At 45.2% G+C, this 15,656-nt stretch overlaps 1 protein-coding gene across 1 annotated transcript; it reads left to right on the top strand.

Annotated features, from left to right (window-relative positions):
* The first annotated feature begins 525 nt into the window (after positions 1-525).
* LOC126998725 (helicase SKI2W-like) lies at positions 526-15,390 on the top strand. Its single transcript, XM_050860715.1, has 2 exons — positions 526-689; positions 11,136-15,390. Exon 2 carries the CDS (start codon positions 11,149-11,151, stop codon positions 14,776-14,778), a length of 3,630 nt encoding a protein of 1,209 aa, XP_050716672.1. The 5' UTR covers positions 526-689; positions 11,136-11,148; the 3' UTR covers positions 14,779-15,390.
* The last annotated feature ends 266 nt before the right edge of the window (positions 15,391-15,656 follow it).

The following is a 15,656-nucleotide window of genomic DNA, read 5'->3' as shown; positions in this document are numbered from 1 at the left end:
AGGTATAATGGAGGACACGACTATAATAGCACGAAAGGCATATAATTGTGGAATATTAGATTGATGATTGATAGTTAATTTATTGTTGCAAGTAAACAACAAGGGAGAAGGGATCGAGGAGTAGATAGATTAGAAACAGAAAATGGATAATGAAATGTGGACGAATGATAGACAGAAACAGAGAGGGCTTTGAGTGGGATGTAAGAAAGTGGAAGAATGTGATTGACTAAGCAGTGAAAGATGAGGGACTGAACAAGTGGAAGAATGAGATGGAGAGAAAGGAGACTTAACTTAGACTGGTATAAAGAGAAAGAGGCCCCAAAGTATGAATGTTAGAAAATGGTGCGTGTTTCTGAGTGAGACATATAGGGCGTTAAATGAATGTGTTTACCGAGAGGACTGGAAGTAAGGGAGTAGATGGTGCTTTTTGTCCCACTTTGTCATATATTTTGTCCTATTTACTTAGCATACTGTCTGTTCTGTATGTTTTATTTTTCACAGGAGGTGCCGTTACAAAGGCCTGCCATGGGAGGAGAAATTGCAAGTCGCCTGTAACATCAAGATCAAGCTCGCCTCGCCGCCCAACAAGGAAGCCGCACGTTAGATGGGAATTTAATCTGACAATAGACCTCCACTTCCCGTCGACGAGGAGGAGACATTTGACTGAATAACAAGCCAGCGGGAGTGTGGTGAGTACCTTCTCTAATAGTGTGTGTGTGTGTGTGAGAGAGAGACAGGCGGACATATACGTGCAGGTCACATAGTGCTTGACTGCCTGGCTCCTTGACTTTAGTGCTGCTGCTGGTGTGTCAGTGTCTGCATTGCTGTTGTATTTTTATTTTCTGTTGTTTCCTCCGCATGCCAGCACACCACCGGCCGCCTCGCCACCCTGGGCCAGGCACCAGGGGCGGGCAGCAGCTGCAGCCCGCCCCTGGTGCCTGGCGTGCCCCAGCCAGCCACTCCTTGCCGACAATATTCACTCACAGAAACTCACAGAAGAATTTCGGAAGAGGCTTACAATGCCTGTGTCTCTGGCTCGAGATAACTCTTACTCTGATCGTTCGGGTGGTCTCCGTGGTCGAGTTGTCTGGACCCGTGCCCAATATCAATGGCTACCATGTGCTCAAGTTTTTGTCTGTGACCTCCATGCCTTATCCAACCTATTTTCAAAGATTTTAACTGATGGTGCACTCACTACTGCTTCAGGGAGGCTGTTCCAGATGTCCACCACTCTATTACAGAATTAATATTTTCTTACATCTAACCTGGCACGTTGTTTATGTATCTTCTTAGACGAGAAGGTCCACAGCTTCCTCTGACAAAGTTGATACTCACAACATGGGTTTTTTTTTTACCGTCAACTCATATATAGTCGCCGCTCTAAAAAGTCGCTGAAAAAAAAGTAAAGGATTGTATCTCAAAAGTTATGGTAAGTTCGCCAATTCGTACGTGGTTCTCTGATTAGTACGCGAAATTGCGAAAAAAACTGCCTACGTGAAATGCGGTAAGTTAGAAGGATGGGGTGCGTCTCAAAATTTGCCTTAACTATCTGGCTGTAATCCCACAAACATGCATAAAGTAATGTCTATTAACAAGGGGAAAAAAAATGTATCTCTAAAAATCCAAAAAAAAATCATAAATTCTTAGCCAAAACCTAAGGGTAGTGACTGGGGGAAGCTCATTTGAGTGCTTTAATGCAATTTATTGTCAGGTAGATGAATAATGGACTGAACTAGTGCCTACACCTGGAATTACTGGAATCCAATATATCCTGGAAGGGGGGCAGGGGAGCGTCTGAATTGGATAAGAACTCCCCCCCTTTCCAATTAGTACGCAATTTTTCAAACACCGTTTAGAAGGCTGTAAACAACACTGCAACAATATTTCAGTCTCGCCCCAATTCCCTGAGTAATAGAGGTGCATTTCCTATGACCAGTTTCATGGTGACAACTCATAATTTAGGATACGTACCACACTACCAATTAGTACGCACGTCGTGACCAATTAGTATGCGCGTCGTTTTTTGTTTTTTCTTCCGCGTGTACACACTTCGTACTGCGCAATGCATTCCTACTTGTATGCGCGTCAGAGACACGCCAGTCCTCATCGACGGACCAACTTGGTCGGCTAGATTTCGGCCGCCGATAGAGTCGGTCTGTCGCACCTTGCTACAGGCCACCTTTGGCAATGGCCTGTGCTCCCCCATGCAGGGAGGGAGCAATTTTTTCCCTCTTCGGACAAGGGTCTGTTTCGCCTAGTGATACTAGGGGATAAATCTTTGAAGAAGAAGATGTATGCGTGTATCCACATGTTGTATGCATGTACACAGGATGTATTGCATTTGATTTAATCATTGCCAACCCTGCCTGAAACCCCACATTCCCACAGGTCCCCAAGCTTATTTTGGGGGAGAGGGGGAGTATGGGCAAACACTAGAATTTTACCATAAATTTGCCTGGTTTTGTTCTAGTTTGTCCACTTGTGATATTTGTGAGCGGTGAGTGAAATATAGAAACAGTAAAAAGTTGAGCCTCTCTGCAAGCTATTTTGCGGTGGCAGGCGGCGGCGGGTGCACTAAAAGCATTGAAAAGTCAATCATTTAGTGATTTCCAGAGAAAATACAATCTCAATAATAAACAACATCATATTTTGTCCAGAAATAAGCAGTCAGCATCTCAAAATTAGTAGGCGACCCCTATCCTTGCTAATTTACCAGGCAGTAAATGTGGATGTGTGTACTGACAATGCGACTACTTGCTACTACCTGAGGCACTAGCAACCAGTTACTGATGTGTCCCCAACTGATACCTGATGAGCCAGTCATAGGTTAATATGCAGGAGTTGGTGTGGATAATATTAACGAGAGGGTGGCCACCTTTTGCGGAGTTAAAACTTACAGTATGGATTATTTTTTGGTCCCTGAATGCAGTGCAGTAACAAATGAATATGGAAAATACCCCCTGTTAGGTTAAGTTAGGTTAGTTTAAATTTATTTTGCATGCGGTGTGGGGCGGCCGAAATATGCAGCGCGGGACGGGACAAAGTGATGGCGGGTGTGGTCTACTATGCGGGCTGGTGGTTATTTTGGTTTTATATTATTCATTTCCACAACAAATGATCCTTCACAACACTCACAAGAGCTTAAAAACTATCAATAAAAAAAAAGCCAAAAATAGAAAATGTCAATAAAGGAAAAATATACAGTATTTTCTTTGAACATTCTTTGACTCATTCATAAAACAATTCCACACTCACTTCTCAGCACAATACACCAACACTGATAGTTACACTTGATTCACTTCCTTCCCCTGCACATTGGGCTCTCACTTCCCCCCAACAGCCAACCCAAGTATTTGTTTTATGCACTTGTACAAGTACCTTATGGAGTATTTATCAAGAACAAGATCAGGAGAATGCATTTTCTGGCCCCCAGAGCTTCCTAACAATTCACCCCATAATGTCACGTGTTCTTGTATATCATTTTACATTGAAAATAATGGTCATACAATAACATTACACATTTCATTGTAGAAACAGTATGGAATTAACATGTAAATCACACAAAGAAGCAATGAAAACACTGGAGCGTGTGGGAAGTCTGTCGGTTGCAATTGACAATAGACTGACGCTCCACTTGGAGTCTGGCGCTTCTTGGAAACACTCTTGATTTAGTAGAAATTTTCCAATAAATTGCATGGCAATAACAGAATGAAATTTTTCCTCTTAAAATTAGCTTTCTGCCAAATAGTATTCTGCTAAATTGAGCTTTTACAATAGTTAGGTTGTCATGTTAGACTAGATTAGGTTAGATTTAGTTTTGTTAGGTTTGTCAAGTTGAGTTATTTACAATAAATACATGTAATATACTTTGCACTTCACTGTTATTGTCAATGGCAGCAGTGGAGGCTTGGCTCATCTCCATATTCCCAATTAACAAAAACACATAAAGGAAAGCATGATCAGTTAGTCAGTTACACTAATCAGGATCTGGTGATTTACTTTGTGTCAACCCCCCCCCCCCCCCCCCCAACACCCCCATAGCAGGTGTGGGGGTTGAGGGGGGGCAAGGCCTCAGACTGAGGGTCTTCTGAACCAAAACTGAGGTTGTTGTTTCGAGGCTTGCTGGATGACAGGGTTCAGTCTGTCCATGCATGTGGTGAGGATGTTATTGTGACCAAAAGTTTCACATGCCTTGGTAGTGTAGTGCATAACAATGGTGGGTCTTACCAGGAAGTCATTTGATGGAATGGCCTGTCCCACGGTGTTATGGTCACTCAACACAAGCATTTGGCGTTGTCGATATCTATGCCGGCGGACAAAGATTTGATTCTTTAAGTTGCCTGTGCTCCCTGTCTTAGTGTATGGCTGTTAAACATGGACACTGAATAGTGACTTAGAGAGGCTTGTTGATGCCTTTGGCACCAAGTGCCTTTGCACGATCGTGTGGTATTGCTGGAATGACTATGCTGAACCAGCGACTTCGTGAATAGTGGTTAGAATCGAGTCTTGTTACCAGCTTAATGCCAACTCAAGCTTTATGGTGATGTGGCACGCCTCCTGGACAGTGATCCTCTATAGGCTTGTTTGTGTAGGAGACAATGCTGAGTGGAGCAAACCAAGGGGATGCCCACATAACTCATGGCTGGGGCAAGTTGGTCGATCCTGCCTGGAGTGACTTGGTATGGGTTGGGCAGCTGTATAAGTGCTTGCCCGAGGGGACCGTTCAGAGTGTAAGCTGCGAGTGAGTGAATCAATCACCATTAGTTGGTTAGTTTTAAGCTGTGAAACTTTTTTTTCTCCCAAATAATCTTTTTTTTTTAATAAGTGCTACTTCTTGCATGTTTTTTCATTGAATATAATAATGTTACTTGTTCCTCTATTAATCAATGATCCAGATTCTTCCACTACTTTGCCCAGTAATTGCAGTCCTCTTTCTGCAGCTTAAGTTGTCTGTGAAAAATTTAAACCATCATCTGCCTACAAAAGTGTATACAGTCGTCCCTCAAATAGTACGGGGGTTAGGGACACAGGATTCCCGTACTATTCGAAAATCCGTATAAAATTAGTGCCCCTTTTAAAAACGCTCCTGGGCTGTGTTTGATAGAGGGAATCGGGACTCTCGGAACGTCCCGAGTGCTCTCAATCGCGTGACACGGCAGCAGGAGTTGCCAACTCGACACACCTTCTGGCTCCCGGCTTTGAGAGGTGGAGCGCCTTCGTACTGTGATGACGTCATCAGCAAATATGGCGGCCCAAACAAACAATACAAGTGTTTCCATTGCATTACACCTCTGTGCCACCATATCCACTGAAGCTTCCTTTTCATCTTCTGTTGTAAGGAGTTCGTCAGCCAGGACAGCTAGTAATGCATGTTAAATGTCGCCAGGAAGATCAGCGTATGCCATTTTGCTACAAGTGAGACGCCATTACCATAGCAACGACGAGGCTTAGTAAAAGGACGGCCTTTATCTCCACTCTTGCAGCACTCTTGGAGCACTGGCAGTTACTGCGGCAAGAATTTCTTTTACACTATGATTTTCAGGGTGTTGGCCCTGAGGGAGTAAGCCGTTTCAAAGGCTGTAGTTGGGACTGAAAGGGACAACTACCTCCCGAACCAAGACCAAGGGGGAAATCCCAGGCCACCTGTGACATCAAGACCAAGATCATAGATACAGCGAACACTGCTGTCATTAATGTGGTATGATCTCCCTACGGCAATGTAACTCATCCCAAAACGTAACTTCTAAATCTGAATTCTTCTGCAAGGTGAACACCTATCTCGAATGCTTTGAGGTGCTTTCAGCAGGTGTTTTGGTAGAACAGTGTTGCCACTCACGCCATGACAATCCGTATAAAACCGAAACCGTACTATTTGAGGGACGACTTTATATTTATATAAAAAAATTATCCTGGAACACAACCTGTCTTTAATTAAGTCTCATGTATCACACCTGATTGGGACTAAGGGCCGCTTTCACAGTCGTTTTGCTTGTTTTGATCGTTACCAATGGCGCCGATCGACGCTATAGCTTTCCACATGAAACTGGCCTATGGGGTAGTGACGGCTGCAGAGGAAGCGAGAGGTGTTGAGTGTGTGGTAAGGTGTGGGGCTAGGCTAACCCCGCAGCTGCCACTACCCCATCAGCCAGTTTTAAGTGGAAATTCTATAGCGGTGATCGTCGCCATTGGTAACGATCAAAACAAACAAAATGACTGTGAAAGCGGCCTAAGAAACCCCCATGATATAGAAAATTGAGACAGCCAAAGAACAGAATTATGGGATTTATTCTAATTGGTTCCTAGACCTCCCCAACTTACCATATCTTCCCCATTCTTCCCCCTTCTCTATCATTTTTAGAGGCAATAGTAACAAACAAACAGCTACACATTTGAATAATAAACCAGCATGTGATAAAACCTCAATTATCCAAAAGCCCAAAGTATCTGGCAACAATCTGGCCGGTCAAATATTGAAAAAAAATCCAAGAAATATTGTTGAAAAATTACGTATATCCGACCGGCCTAAGGTTTGAACTTTGAAATACCGGCACCATGCTTCAGTCACCTCCAGAGTAGGCCTAGGCTGCCCTGTGTTGGTTGAGGCCTCAGGGGTTTGTTCAGTGAAGTTTGAAATATGGTTCTGATCTGCCTGAGATTTTTAGCTGATAAACTACATTATTGTGCAGCATTCCTGGCCAAGTTTGAATACGATGGGGTTTATATTTTTTTCATGAAGACTCTTTTATTAAATTTTTGCATGATTTTTCAAACTTTAATTTGTTTCCTATTATTATGCAGTATTCCCGGCCAAGTTTCAGAACGATAGGGTTATTCTTTTTGTCATGAATACATTTTATTGAATTTTGGCATAATTTTGAAAACTTTAATTCCTATCGCCTTCCTTATAAATGATCTTATGTCTGCTTGCTTTACACCACCTGATAACAATCACTCCTGCTGCCATGAAATTCGACTCCAGCGATTTTTTTTCATGTTCTGAATTTTACCACATTTTTCTTCGATATTAAATTGGTGGCTCATGGGTTTTGGAGCAGTGAACATGCACACAAAATTGCCTATCACATTCCTCGGTCAAATGCTGCAATCAGATTGGAAACAAGTCACACTGTTTAAGAGTGAACAAAATATTCACCACTAATGAGGAAAAAAGTTATGAGTAGTTCGTTTATTTGTCATGCTTATCTACATTTACTGAACTAAACAACATTGTATGTAGACCAATAACAACCAATTTTGAGCTTTTGGCACCTGGTCCCCCCTTATTAACCCATCCACTGTGATTGGCATGGATTTTGCCTTCGCTGGTAGCCTGATAACATATGCTCCCGGGTCTTTCTCTGCCTCTGTGGTGGATAGCGGAGTGTTTCCCATGTGGTATTGGTATGCTGGATTTCCTCTCCCAAGGTGCATGACTTTACATTTTTCTTCATTGAATTGTAGCAGCCACTTGTTGCTCCACTCCTGTAGCTTGGTGATGTCTTCTTGTAGGAAATCCGCAGCCAAGGGGTTAAAAAGACCTTACGCTCCCAAAGGTATCATAGGACACCACTGCACTCATTATCACTAGGTTTCTGCTCAATAAAGAATACTTAAGTTTATGAGTGCCTTGCTTTACAAGTGTTTTGATTTACGACCCGAAGCAAAGGGAGCAAGTTGACACATGTGTACCCCTGAGGCCGGGTCAGGGTCAACTGAGGCTGGGTCAGGGTCAACAGAGGCTGGGTCAGGGTCAACAGAGGCCAGGTCAGAGTCAACTGCAATGCCCTAAAAGTGTAGGATTTTATAACATTGTGATACAGGATATTTGTGATAGGCAACCCTGCAATATGTGAAGGATACCTGTATTAAGTAGGCAATCATCTTTTAGCAGTGTCATTGCTAGTGTGCATCCTTGTTCTGTGCTGCTGGTTATCTCCACTTCTCCCAGGATATCATCTCCTAATTTACCATGGGTCTCATCCTAATGAGTACACTTTTACAATAATGTCATGATTTCTGGGTACAGTAAAACCCTGATTACTCAGCCCATCATAATCATATATTAAGTCAGTAAAACAAAGTACATATATTCATTGCATGCAAAGTTGTTGTTATGACTTTTATGTGAATATTTCTGGGGAGGGGTTCAGGGCGTCCATAGCCTGCATCGCATTCTTCAAGGGGTCTGTGACTTAAAAAAGGTTAGGAGCCACCACTTTAGATCTTTTTACCTGTTCTTGTGATCGCTCATAAGCTCCCCTCCTCTTACTGACAGTGTTCTAGCTCTTGAATTCCATCGCATTGCTTTCTCTCTTTCTATCTTCTATCGATATTTTCATGCTAGCTGCTCCTTGAACTTGCTAAATGTATTCCTACCCCCTCCTGCATCCCCGCTGCACACAACTTCCTGCTCCAGCTCATCCCCATACTATCCAAATTCCTTATGCTTATGCTTATGTTAACCAGCATCTTTATTTTTTATCCCTTTTACTGGTAAATTCTGGAACAGCCTTCCTTTGTCAGTATTTCCTCCTGCCTTCAACTTTAACACTTCAAGAGGGAATATCAGTAAACCTCTTTGTCAAATTTTTTCCCTCTTTGGCTACTCTTACATCAACAGTTTGTAAGAGCAGTACCAGCAAGTCTTTTGGGTTAGTCTTCAGGGCAATATATATGTAATGACCCGTCCCCTGAAATGTCATTTGTAAAGCATATTCCTTGGAGGATCATATCTTCAAATTGTCTCTTAAACTAGTGATTTTTTAACCCGGTAGCAGCGACGGGCCAAATTTGTGCCATGATATAGACCCCCAAAAATAGATGATACATAATCCGATCACAAATGCTTTGATATATATTATGAAATGGTTTGTGTGAGGGGTGATTTTTTCTAATTTTTCCTGCTGGGAGGGACCATTAAGAAACATGATCCCCGCTGCTACTGGGTTACACTAGTGATTTTTTAAATATATTTTTTCCAACAATAATAATAATATATGGGAGTTAAAATACACGTGTGAGCACTACAAGGCACCACTAAGGGACAAAATCAACATATATAGCATGAGCTTCAGCTGAATTTGAGTGATGCGGAAGCTCCTTTTTAGTTTACTTGTGTGGTGGTTGTGTCAGAGCATTCAGTTTGGAGCATGCAGCCCTCCCTGTACAGGTAACTCGATTTACGCGAGTATTGTGTCCTTGAAGAGGTCGCGTAAATCAAACAAGAGATAGGTTTGTACCTTTATTGCCTACTGTATCACTCTGACTCCTCTCCCTCTTGTGGTTCCTCCTCTGGGTGCCCTTCCCCTCGTGGTAGCACAGCAGCTAGGGTGTTGTCATTGTTGAGTAGTGTGGCAGCGTGGGTACTGTATTGTTGTTCAAGTGGCGCACAGGAAGAACTGAGCTCAGCTGTGTGGGTGCGGCGCCGTGTGAGTCCAGTTGCGTGAGACATCTGGTGGCCATTCCATAAAATATCGCGTATAAGTGAAAAAAATGTGTAAATTAAACATTTGTTTGGATTTTGGACCCCGCGTTATTTAAAAACGCTGAAACCAAACTCGCGTAAATTGAGTTACCTGTACCACCAATACCTGAGTCAGATATGTGGAGTAGCCTACCAACTCTGCATTGTCCATTGATATTGTCAGCTTGATACCCTATGGACATGCAAACCACAGGTGACAGTTATACATTGAGAGAAATCTGTCCCCACTGTCAAGTATATCCAGGTAGTGTTCTAAGGCATCAACCCATCGCATCTTATGTCTCACCTTATTCCTCATATATGTGTCGTTGGTATTAACTTAAATTAAGCTAATATGCTCATTTCAGTTGACATTGATTTATTATTGCATCTTGTATTTCATCTTTTAACATACCAATCTTAAAGGGTAACCATTTTCATGTTTGACTTGGTGTTGAGTGTTGATTCTTTTTTATACGCATATACTGAATACATGGTAATTAACACTTTCGTGCACACCCTCCCATCTGATTTTCTCGTCCAAAACGCACACCTAACTAGCTACCTTGAGCGCTCGGTATAAATTTTTTTCAAAACTCGCTTATCGAATCTTTTGCTCGGTTCATTTTTATGAAAGTACATACCTACATTTCACTGTAAATTGTAAGCTCTTTCATATGGAAAGAAAAAAAAAATGTTTTATATTTTACTGCGATATCGTGAGTTGAAGTGACGCAAACTGATTTCTGAAATAAAAAAAACCTCACATTTTCACATAGGAGTAAAAATATAACATTGTTTTCTATAACAAAAGAAGTGGACATTTATGAGCTAATTAGCGCGACAAACAGAATTTTGATACACCAATTATAATGGTCATAAATAAAAAAATAATAAAAACGATGAGTAAGGCTTGAAAGAAAAAAAATATTGAACCCTGCCCCCCGCCACACACTAACCAGTCTGCGACCGCTAGAGACAGTCAACTGAAGAGATTTTTTGTTCTGTCACCCAGGAAAATTTCCCGGCAAGAAGGGTCTATCAGCTTACCTCGAGCCGACATGTGCTAGCCTGTCTACAGACCAAGTATCATGCGTCAATGAGAATTACAGAATTTTTGGTGAATTTTTTTGTCCCCGTGATGCGACAGTCAGGTCAATCTTAAGCCGTGCTTTTTGACCAGACAGATATAGTGACACGTATGTCGTGTCCACGTGCACGAAAGTGTTAATTGTGCTGTGACTGGATTAATTCTCAACCTTCAGCTTGTATGGCATAACTTTGTGATTTACCATTATTGGTTAAAACTGTTCAAATGCCAATATCCACGTATCAGTAGAATGACCATATAAACCAGATTACAATCAAATCATGGAGCTGATTATATATGGTCCAACAATGCCAGTGCAAAGCAGAAGCTTGAATGTTCTGAGGTCATCAGGTAAAATGATCATTATGTTGTCTTCTAGGCTCTAGCATAGGTTAAGTTTTAAGTGTCCACTTTTGTGTGAAGATCTTAGTGTGGCCTGTGACCTGCCTCATCCTGGCCCTGAGCTGCTAACTTGGCTCACATCCTCAGCCTTTGTAAGTGGGCTTTAGGAGCAGGGTCATGGCAGTCCACGGTGTCTCGTCTCTGTGCCGCCCTGGTAACTAAGCCTCGGCACTGTTTCAGGAATGCCAGCTCCATGGAGGTCTTGGGCTGTCTGCCGCCAGTGCTGCCTCGCCTGCAGGACCAGGTGGAGGAGTACCTTCTCACACCAGAACTCCTCCCAATCCACAGCGCAGCCAATTCTAGGAAATGGTTCCCACGGGTGCCAGATCCTCACCGATTGTACAGCCTGTGTCCACTGCCCCCCAGCTCCCACCTGGAAGTAGAGCGAGACCCAGCCTCCGGGGAGATAACTGGCTTGCGGGAAGTGAGCAGCCGAGATGCCGGGGCCACCGCCAAGAACTCACTCTCGCTGGGCCGTGCACCAGGGCCGCCTGAAGAGATGGTGCGGGGGTCCACCACTAACCTCCCCTTCTGGCCTGGCGGCTTCCCCGTACCTGAGGTGGACACTGAGGCAGTGGAGGCATCGGATATTTTTGACCCTAAGAACTTTTTGGTGAGTCACCCAAGGTTGTCTGGTGGCATGACCTTTGACCTGCCAGAGCAGCTGGTGGAGAAGGATGGGACCACAGAGCAGGAGGAGCAGAACGAGACAGGACTGGTGGTGAGTCTGGCTGACATATTGAATGAACAGAAGATCTTTGAAGAGGAGCAGCATCCAGCCAAGCAGAGTGGTGGCAGCCTCAGCCTGGAGGGACTCAGCCAAGAGGATGCCAATTTGGTTCAGGAGTTCAACATTGAGCCGCCTCCACCACCCCCCAAGCAAGACTTCGTCCTGGACACCTCCAGCACCAGCGCGGCGCCTGTCATTGCCAGGAACACCGAGTGGGCTGAAAATGTGGATATCAATGCTCCTGTGGATGACTATGCAGCACGTGTTCCCAACCCAGCCTGTACCTACCCCTTCGAGCTGGACACCTTCCAGAAGCAGGCCGTCTTGCACCTGGAGCAGCAGGACTGCGTCTTCGTGGCAGCACACACTTCTGCCGGCAAGACTGTTGTGGCAGAGTATGCTGTGGCCCTGTCCCTCAAGCACATGACACGGGCAGTCTACACCTCACCCATCAAGGCCCTGTCCAACCAGAAGTATCGTGACTTTAAGGTGAAATTTGAAGATGTGGGTCTGCTCACAGGAGACATCCAGATCAACCCCAAAGCTTCTTGCCTTATTATGACCACAGAGATCCTGCAGTCAATGCTGTATAACGGTAGTGACCTTATTCGGGACTTGGAGTGGGTCATATTTGATGAGGTGCACTACATCAACAACGCTGATCGTGGCCACGTGTGGGAGGAGGTGCTCATAATGCTGCCGGCCTCCGTCAACATTGTCTTGCTCTCGGCCACAGTCCCCAACACCATTGAATTTGCTGACTGGATTGGCCGCATCAAGAAGCGTAAGATCTACGTCATCAGCACCAGCCAGCGCCCGGTGCCCCTGGAGCACTTCCTCTACACTGGCACTGGCGGGCGCTCCAAGGACGACCGCTTCCTGCTGGTTGATGCTCGTGGCACCTTTGTCACCAAGGGCTACAACGACGCCCTGGCATCCAAGAGTGATAGAAAGAAGGGCCAGCAGACACAAGGGCCCCGTCATGGCCGCCAACACATGGGGGAGAAGCAGGAAAAAAACATGTGGATAGGGCTGCTGGACCACCTGGTGCGCCATGACCTACTGCCAGTGGTGGCCTTCACGCTCTCCAAGAAGCGGTGTGACAGCAACGCCCAGCTGCTGCTGAGCCAAGACCTCACCACCAGCCGGGAGAAAGGGGAGATCCGCTCCTTCATCCGCCGCTGCACCGACCGCCTGCAGGGCACTGACAAAAAGCTGCCACAGGTGATCTACATGCGCCAACTACTCTTACAGGGCATAGGTGTGCACCACAGTGGCATTCTGCCCATTCTGAAGGAGGTGGTGGAGATGCTTTTTGCCAAGGGCCTGGTGAAACTTCTCTTTGCCACAGAAACATTTGCCATGGGAGTCAACATGCCCGCACGTTGTGTTGTCTTTGATTCCACCAGGAAGCATGATGGAACGGCGTTTAGGGACCTGGTGCCCAGTGAATACATTCAGATGGCGGGGCGAGCCGGCCGCCGTGGTCTTGACACCACTGGCACAGTGATGGTCCTCTGTAAGGTAGAGGTGCCGGAGATGGCTGACCTGCACCGTATGATGTTAGGCAAACCATCCAAGCTTGAGTCTCGGTTCAAGCTGACGTACTCCATGATGCTCCGAATCCTGCGTGTGGAGAGCTTCACTGTTGAAGACATCATGAAGCGCTCCTTCTCTGAGGCAGTCCAGATGGCCAACCAAAGTATATACAAGGAGCAGCTGGAGCAGGCTGAGGCAAAGCTGGCTGCTGAACCTGAATTCTCCTGTCTTGTGTGCAAGGATGTGAAAGAGTACTATGCTGCCAGTCGGGAGTACATAAAGCAGCGGCAGCGAGTGTATACCTCAGTGTTAGGTTTTCCTGGTGTGATGAAGGCCATGGCTCCGGGCCGGCTGTTACTGCTTAGTCATGGCATGTACCAGCAGCGCCTTGGTTGCCTTCTTAAGATAGACACCCGCGACCACAACAAATTGACAGTCTTCATCTTGAGGGGCAAGGAGGAGGTAGCTGCAGCTTCAGAGAAAGAAATTCAGACACGCGAAGTGATGGCTGCCAGCCTGGACACCTTTGAGATGCTACAAGACACCTCAGAACACATCTGCCTGGAGGTGCCGCCAGGCAGTGTGACCGCCATCATTGCCAAGACTCTCAAAGTTAGTGCTGACAAAGTCATAGACAACATTAAGAAGCGCCTCATTCCTCGCTTCAGAGATGACCCGCCATCCAAGTCAGTGCAAGAGCTGATTAGTCAAATGCAGCGTCTGAATGAGTCTGGGGGGAAAGACCTGCCTTCCCTGAGCCTGGTCAAAGATCTGGGGGTGCGAGAAATGGAAGCTGTGGCCCAGATCCACGCCCTGGAGTGCCTGCAAACAAAGGTTACAGAGAAGGCATGTTTGGAATGCCCCATGTTTCAGGAACATTTTGGGCAAGCCTTTGTGCGACTTAGTTTAGAGGAGCGGGCGGGACGCCTCAGATTCCTCATGTCAGAGGAGGCGCTACAGCTTCATCCAGAGTACCAGATGCGAACCCAAGTGTTGCGCCGCCTGGGCTACGTTGAACAAAACAACACTGTCACCCTAAAGGGTCGTGTGGCTTGTGAAATGGGCAGTAGCAACGAGTTGATGGTGACAGAACTGGTGCTGGAGAATGTTTTTGCAGATAGTCCTGCTGAGCTAATAGCGGCGCTGCTCTCCTGTATGGTGTTCCAGCAGCGCAACTGTAGCGACCCAGCTCTCACGCCAGAGCTGAAGTCTGGCATAAAGCAGTTTAAAGATGTAGCACGGCACATTGGTACAATACAACAGGAATGTGGCCTCTTGGAACCTGTTGGGGACTTTGTAGATCAGTTCAACTTTGGTCTGACGGAGGTGGTGTATCAGTGGGCTTGTGGAATGCCCTTCAACAAGATCATGGAACTGACTGACGTTCAGGAAGGTGTTACTGTGAAGTGCATCCAGCGACTTGATGAAGTGCTCAAGGATGTGAAGAATGCAGCACACATCATCGGTGACCCCAACTTGAGGGAGAAGATGGAGGCAGCCTCAACAGCCATAAAAAGGGATATTGTGTTCACTCCCAGCTTGTATACACAGTGAAGGGTGATCTGTACCGAAGAAACTACCTTACACACACACATGCACACATACATATTGATTTTTTTTTGTCTAGATTTAGAAGAAGGCAAATGCTTCCTTATTTAAACCTGACAAATTTAACTTTGCCAGAGAATATTGCTCTCTCTGCTGCTGCCCCGGTGAGGTGGTGGGCGCATGGTCATTGTGCAGACGCTGTGTCCTGGAGGGCCCAGGTTCAAGCCCTGCCCGCCTCTTCAAGCTGACAATTTCCTGTCATCGCTGAGTGACTGAAGACTACCCACATGGTGTCCTGATGACCACCCATCAACCTGGAATGTTGCAAAACTAAAGAGGATCAAGTGTAGTTCTGGGAGGCAGCATGAGCCAAGCAAGATGCCACCACTTTAGAACACTTGCCTGTTCCACTAATAGGCAGGGGATGACCACCAGGCACCACCATGAAAGCCTATGGGGGCTATAGGCCTAAGGTTAAAAATATATAAGAATTAAGTAAAACTGGAGGATATATGGTGGAGTAATTTATGCACAATATAATCTTGTTATATTCTCAATATTATAAATCATTGTAACTATTTATTTTGTGACTACCATAATAAATACAATGCAAGCAAAGTTATGGTTGCATTTAGTTGCCTTAACACACCTTCACTGCAGATTTCCTACAAGAAGACATCACCAAGCTACAGGAATGGAACAATAAGTGGCTGCTAAAATTCAAAGAAGAAAAATATAGTCCTGCACCTTGGGAGGGGATATCCACCATACCAATACAACATGGGAAACACTCCACTATCCACCACAGAGGCAGAAAAAGACCTGGGAGTATATGTTGCCAGGCTACCAGCGAAGGTAAAATCCGTGCCAATCACAGTGAACGG

Source organism: Eriocheir sinensis, chromosome 2 (assembly GCF_024679095.1).
Source record: "Eriocheir sinensis breed Jianghai 21 chromosome 2, ASM2467909v1, whole genome shotgun sequence".
Classification (NCBI taxonomy): domain Eukaryota; kingdom Metazoa; phylum Arthropoda; class Malacostraca; order Decapoda; family Varunidae; genus Eriocheir; species Eriocheir sinensis.
This window is presented reverse-complemented; position numbering and strand designations above follow the sequence as displayed.

Coding starts and splice junctions, on each gene's coding strand:
- LOC126998725 (XM_050860715.1), top strand. CDS start 11,149: ATGGAGGTCTTGGGCTGTCTGCCGCCAGTGCTGCCTCGCCTGCAGGAC.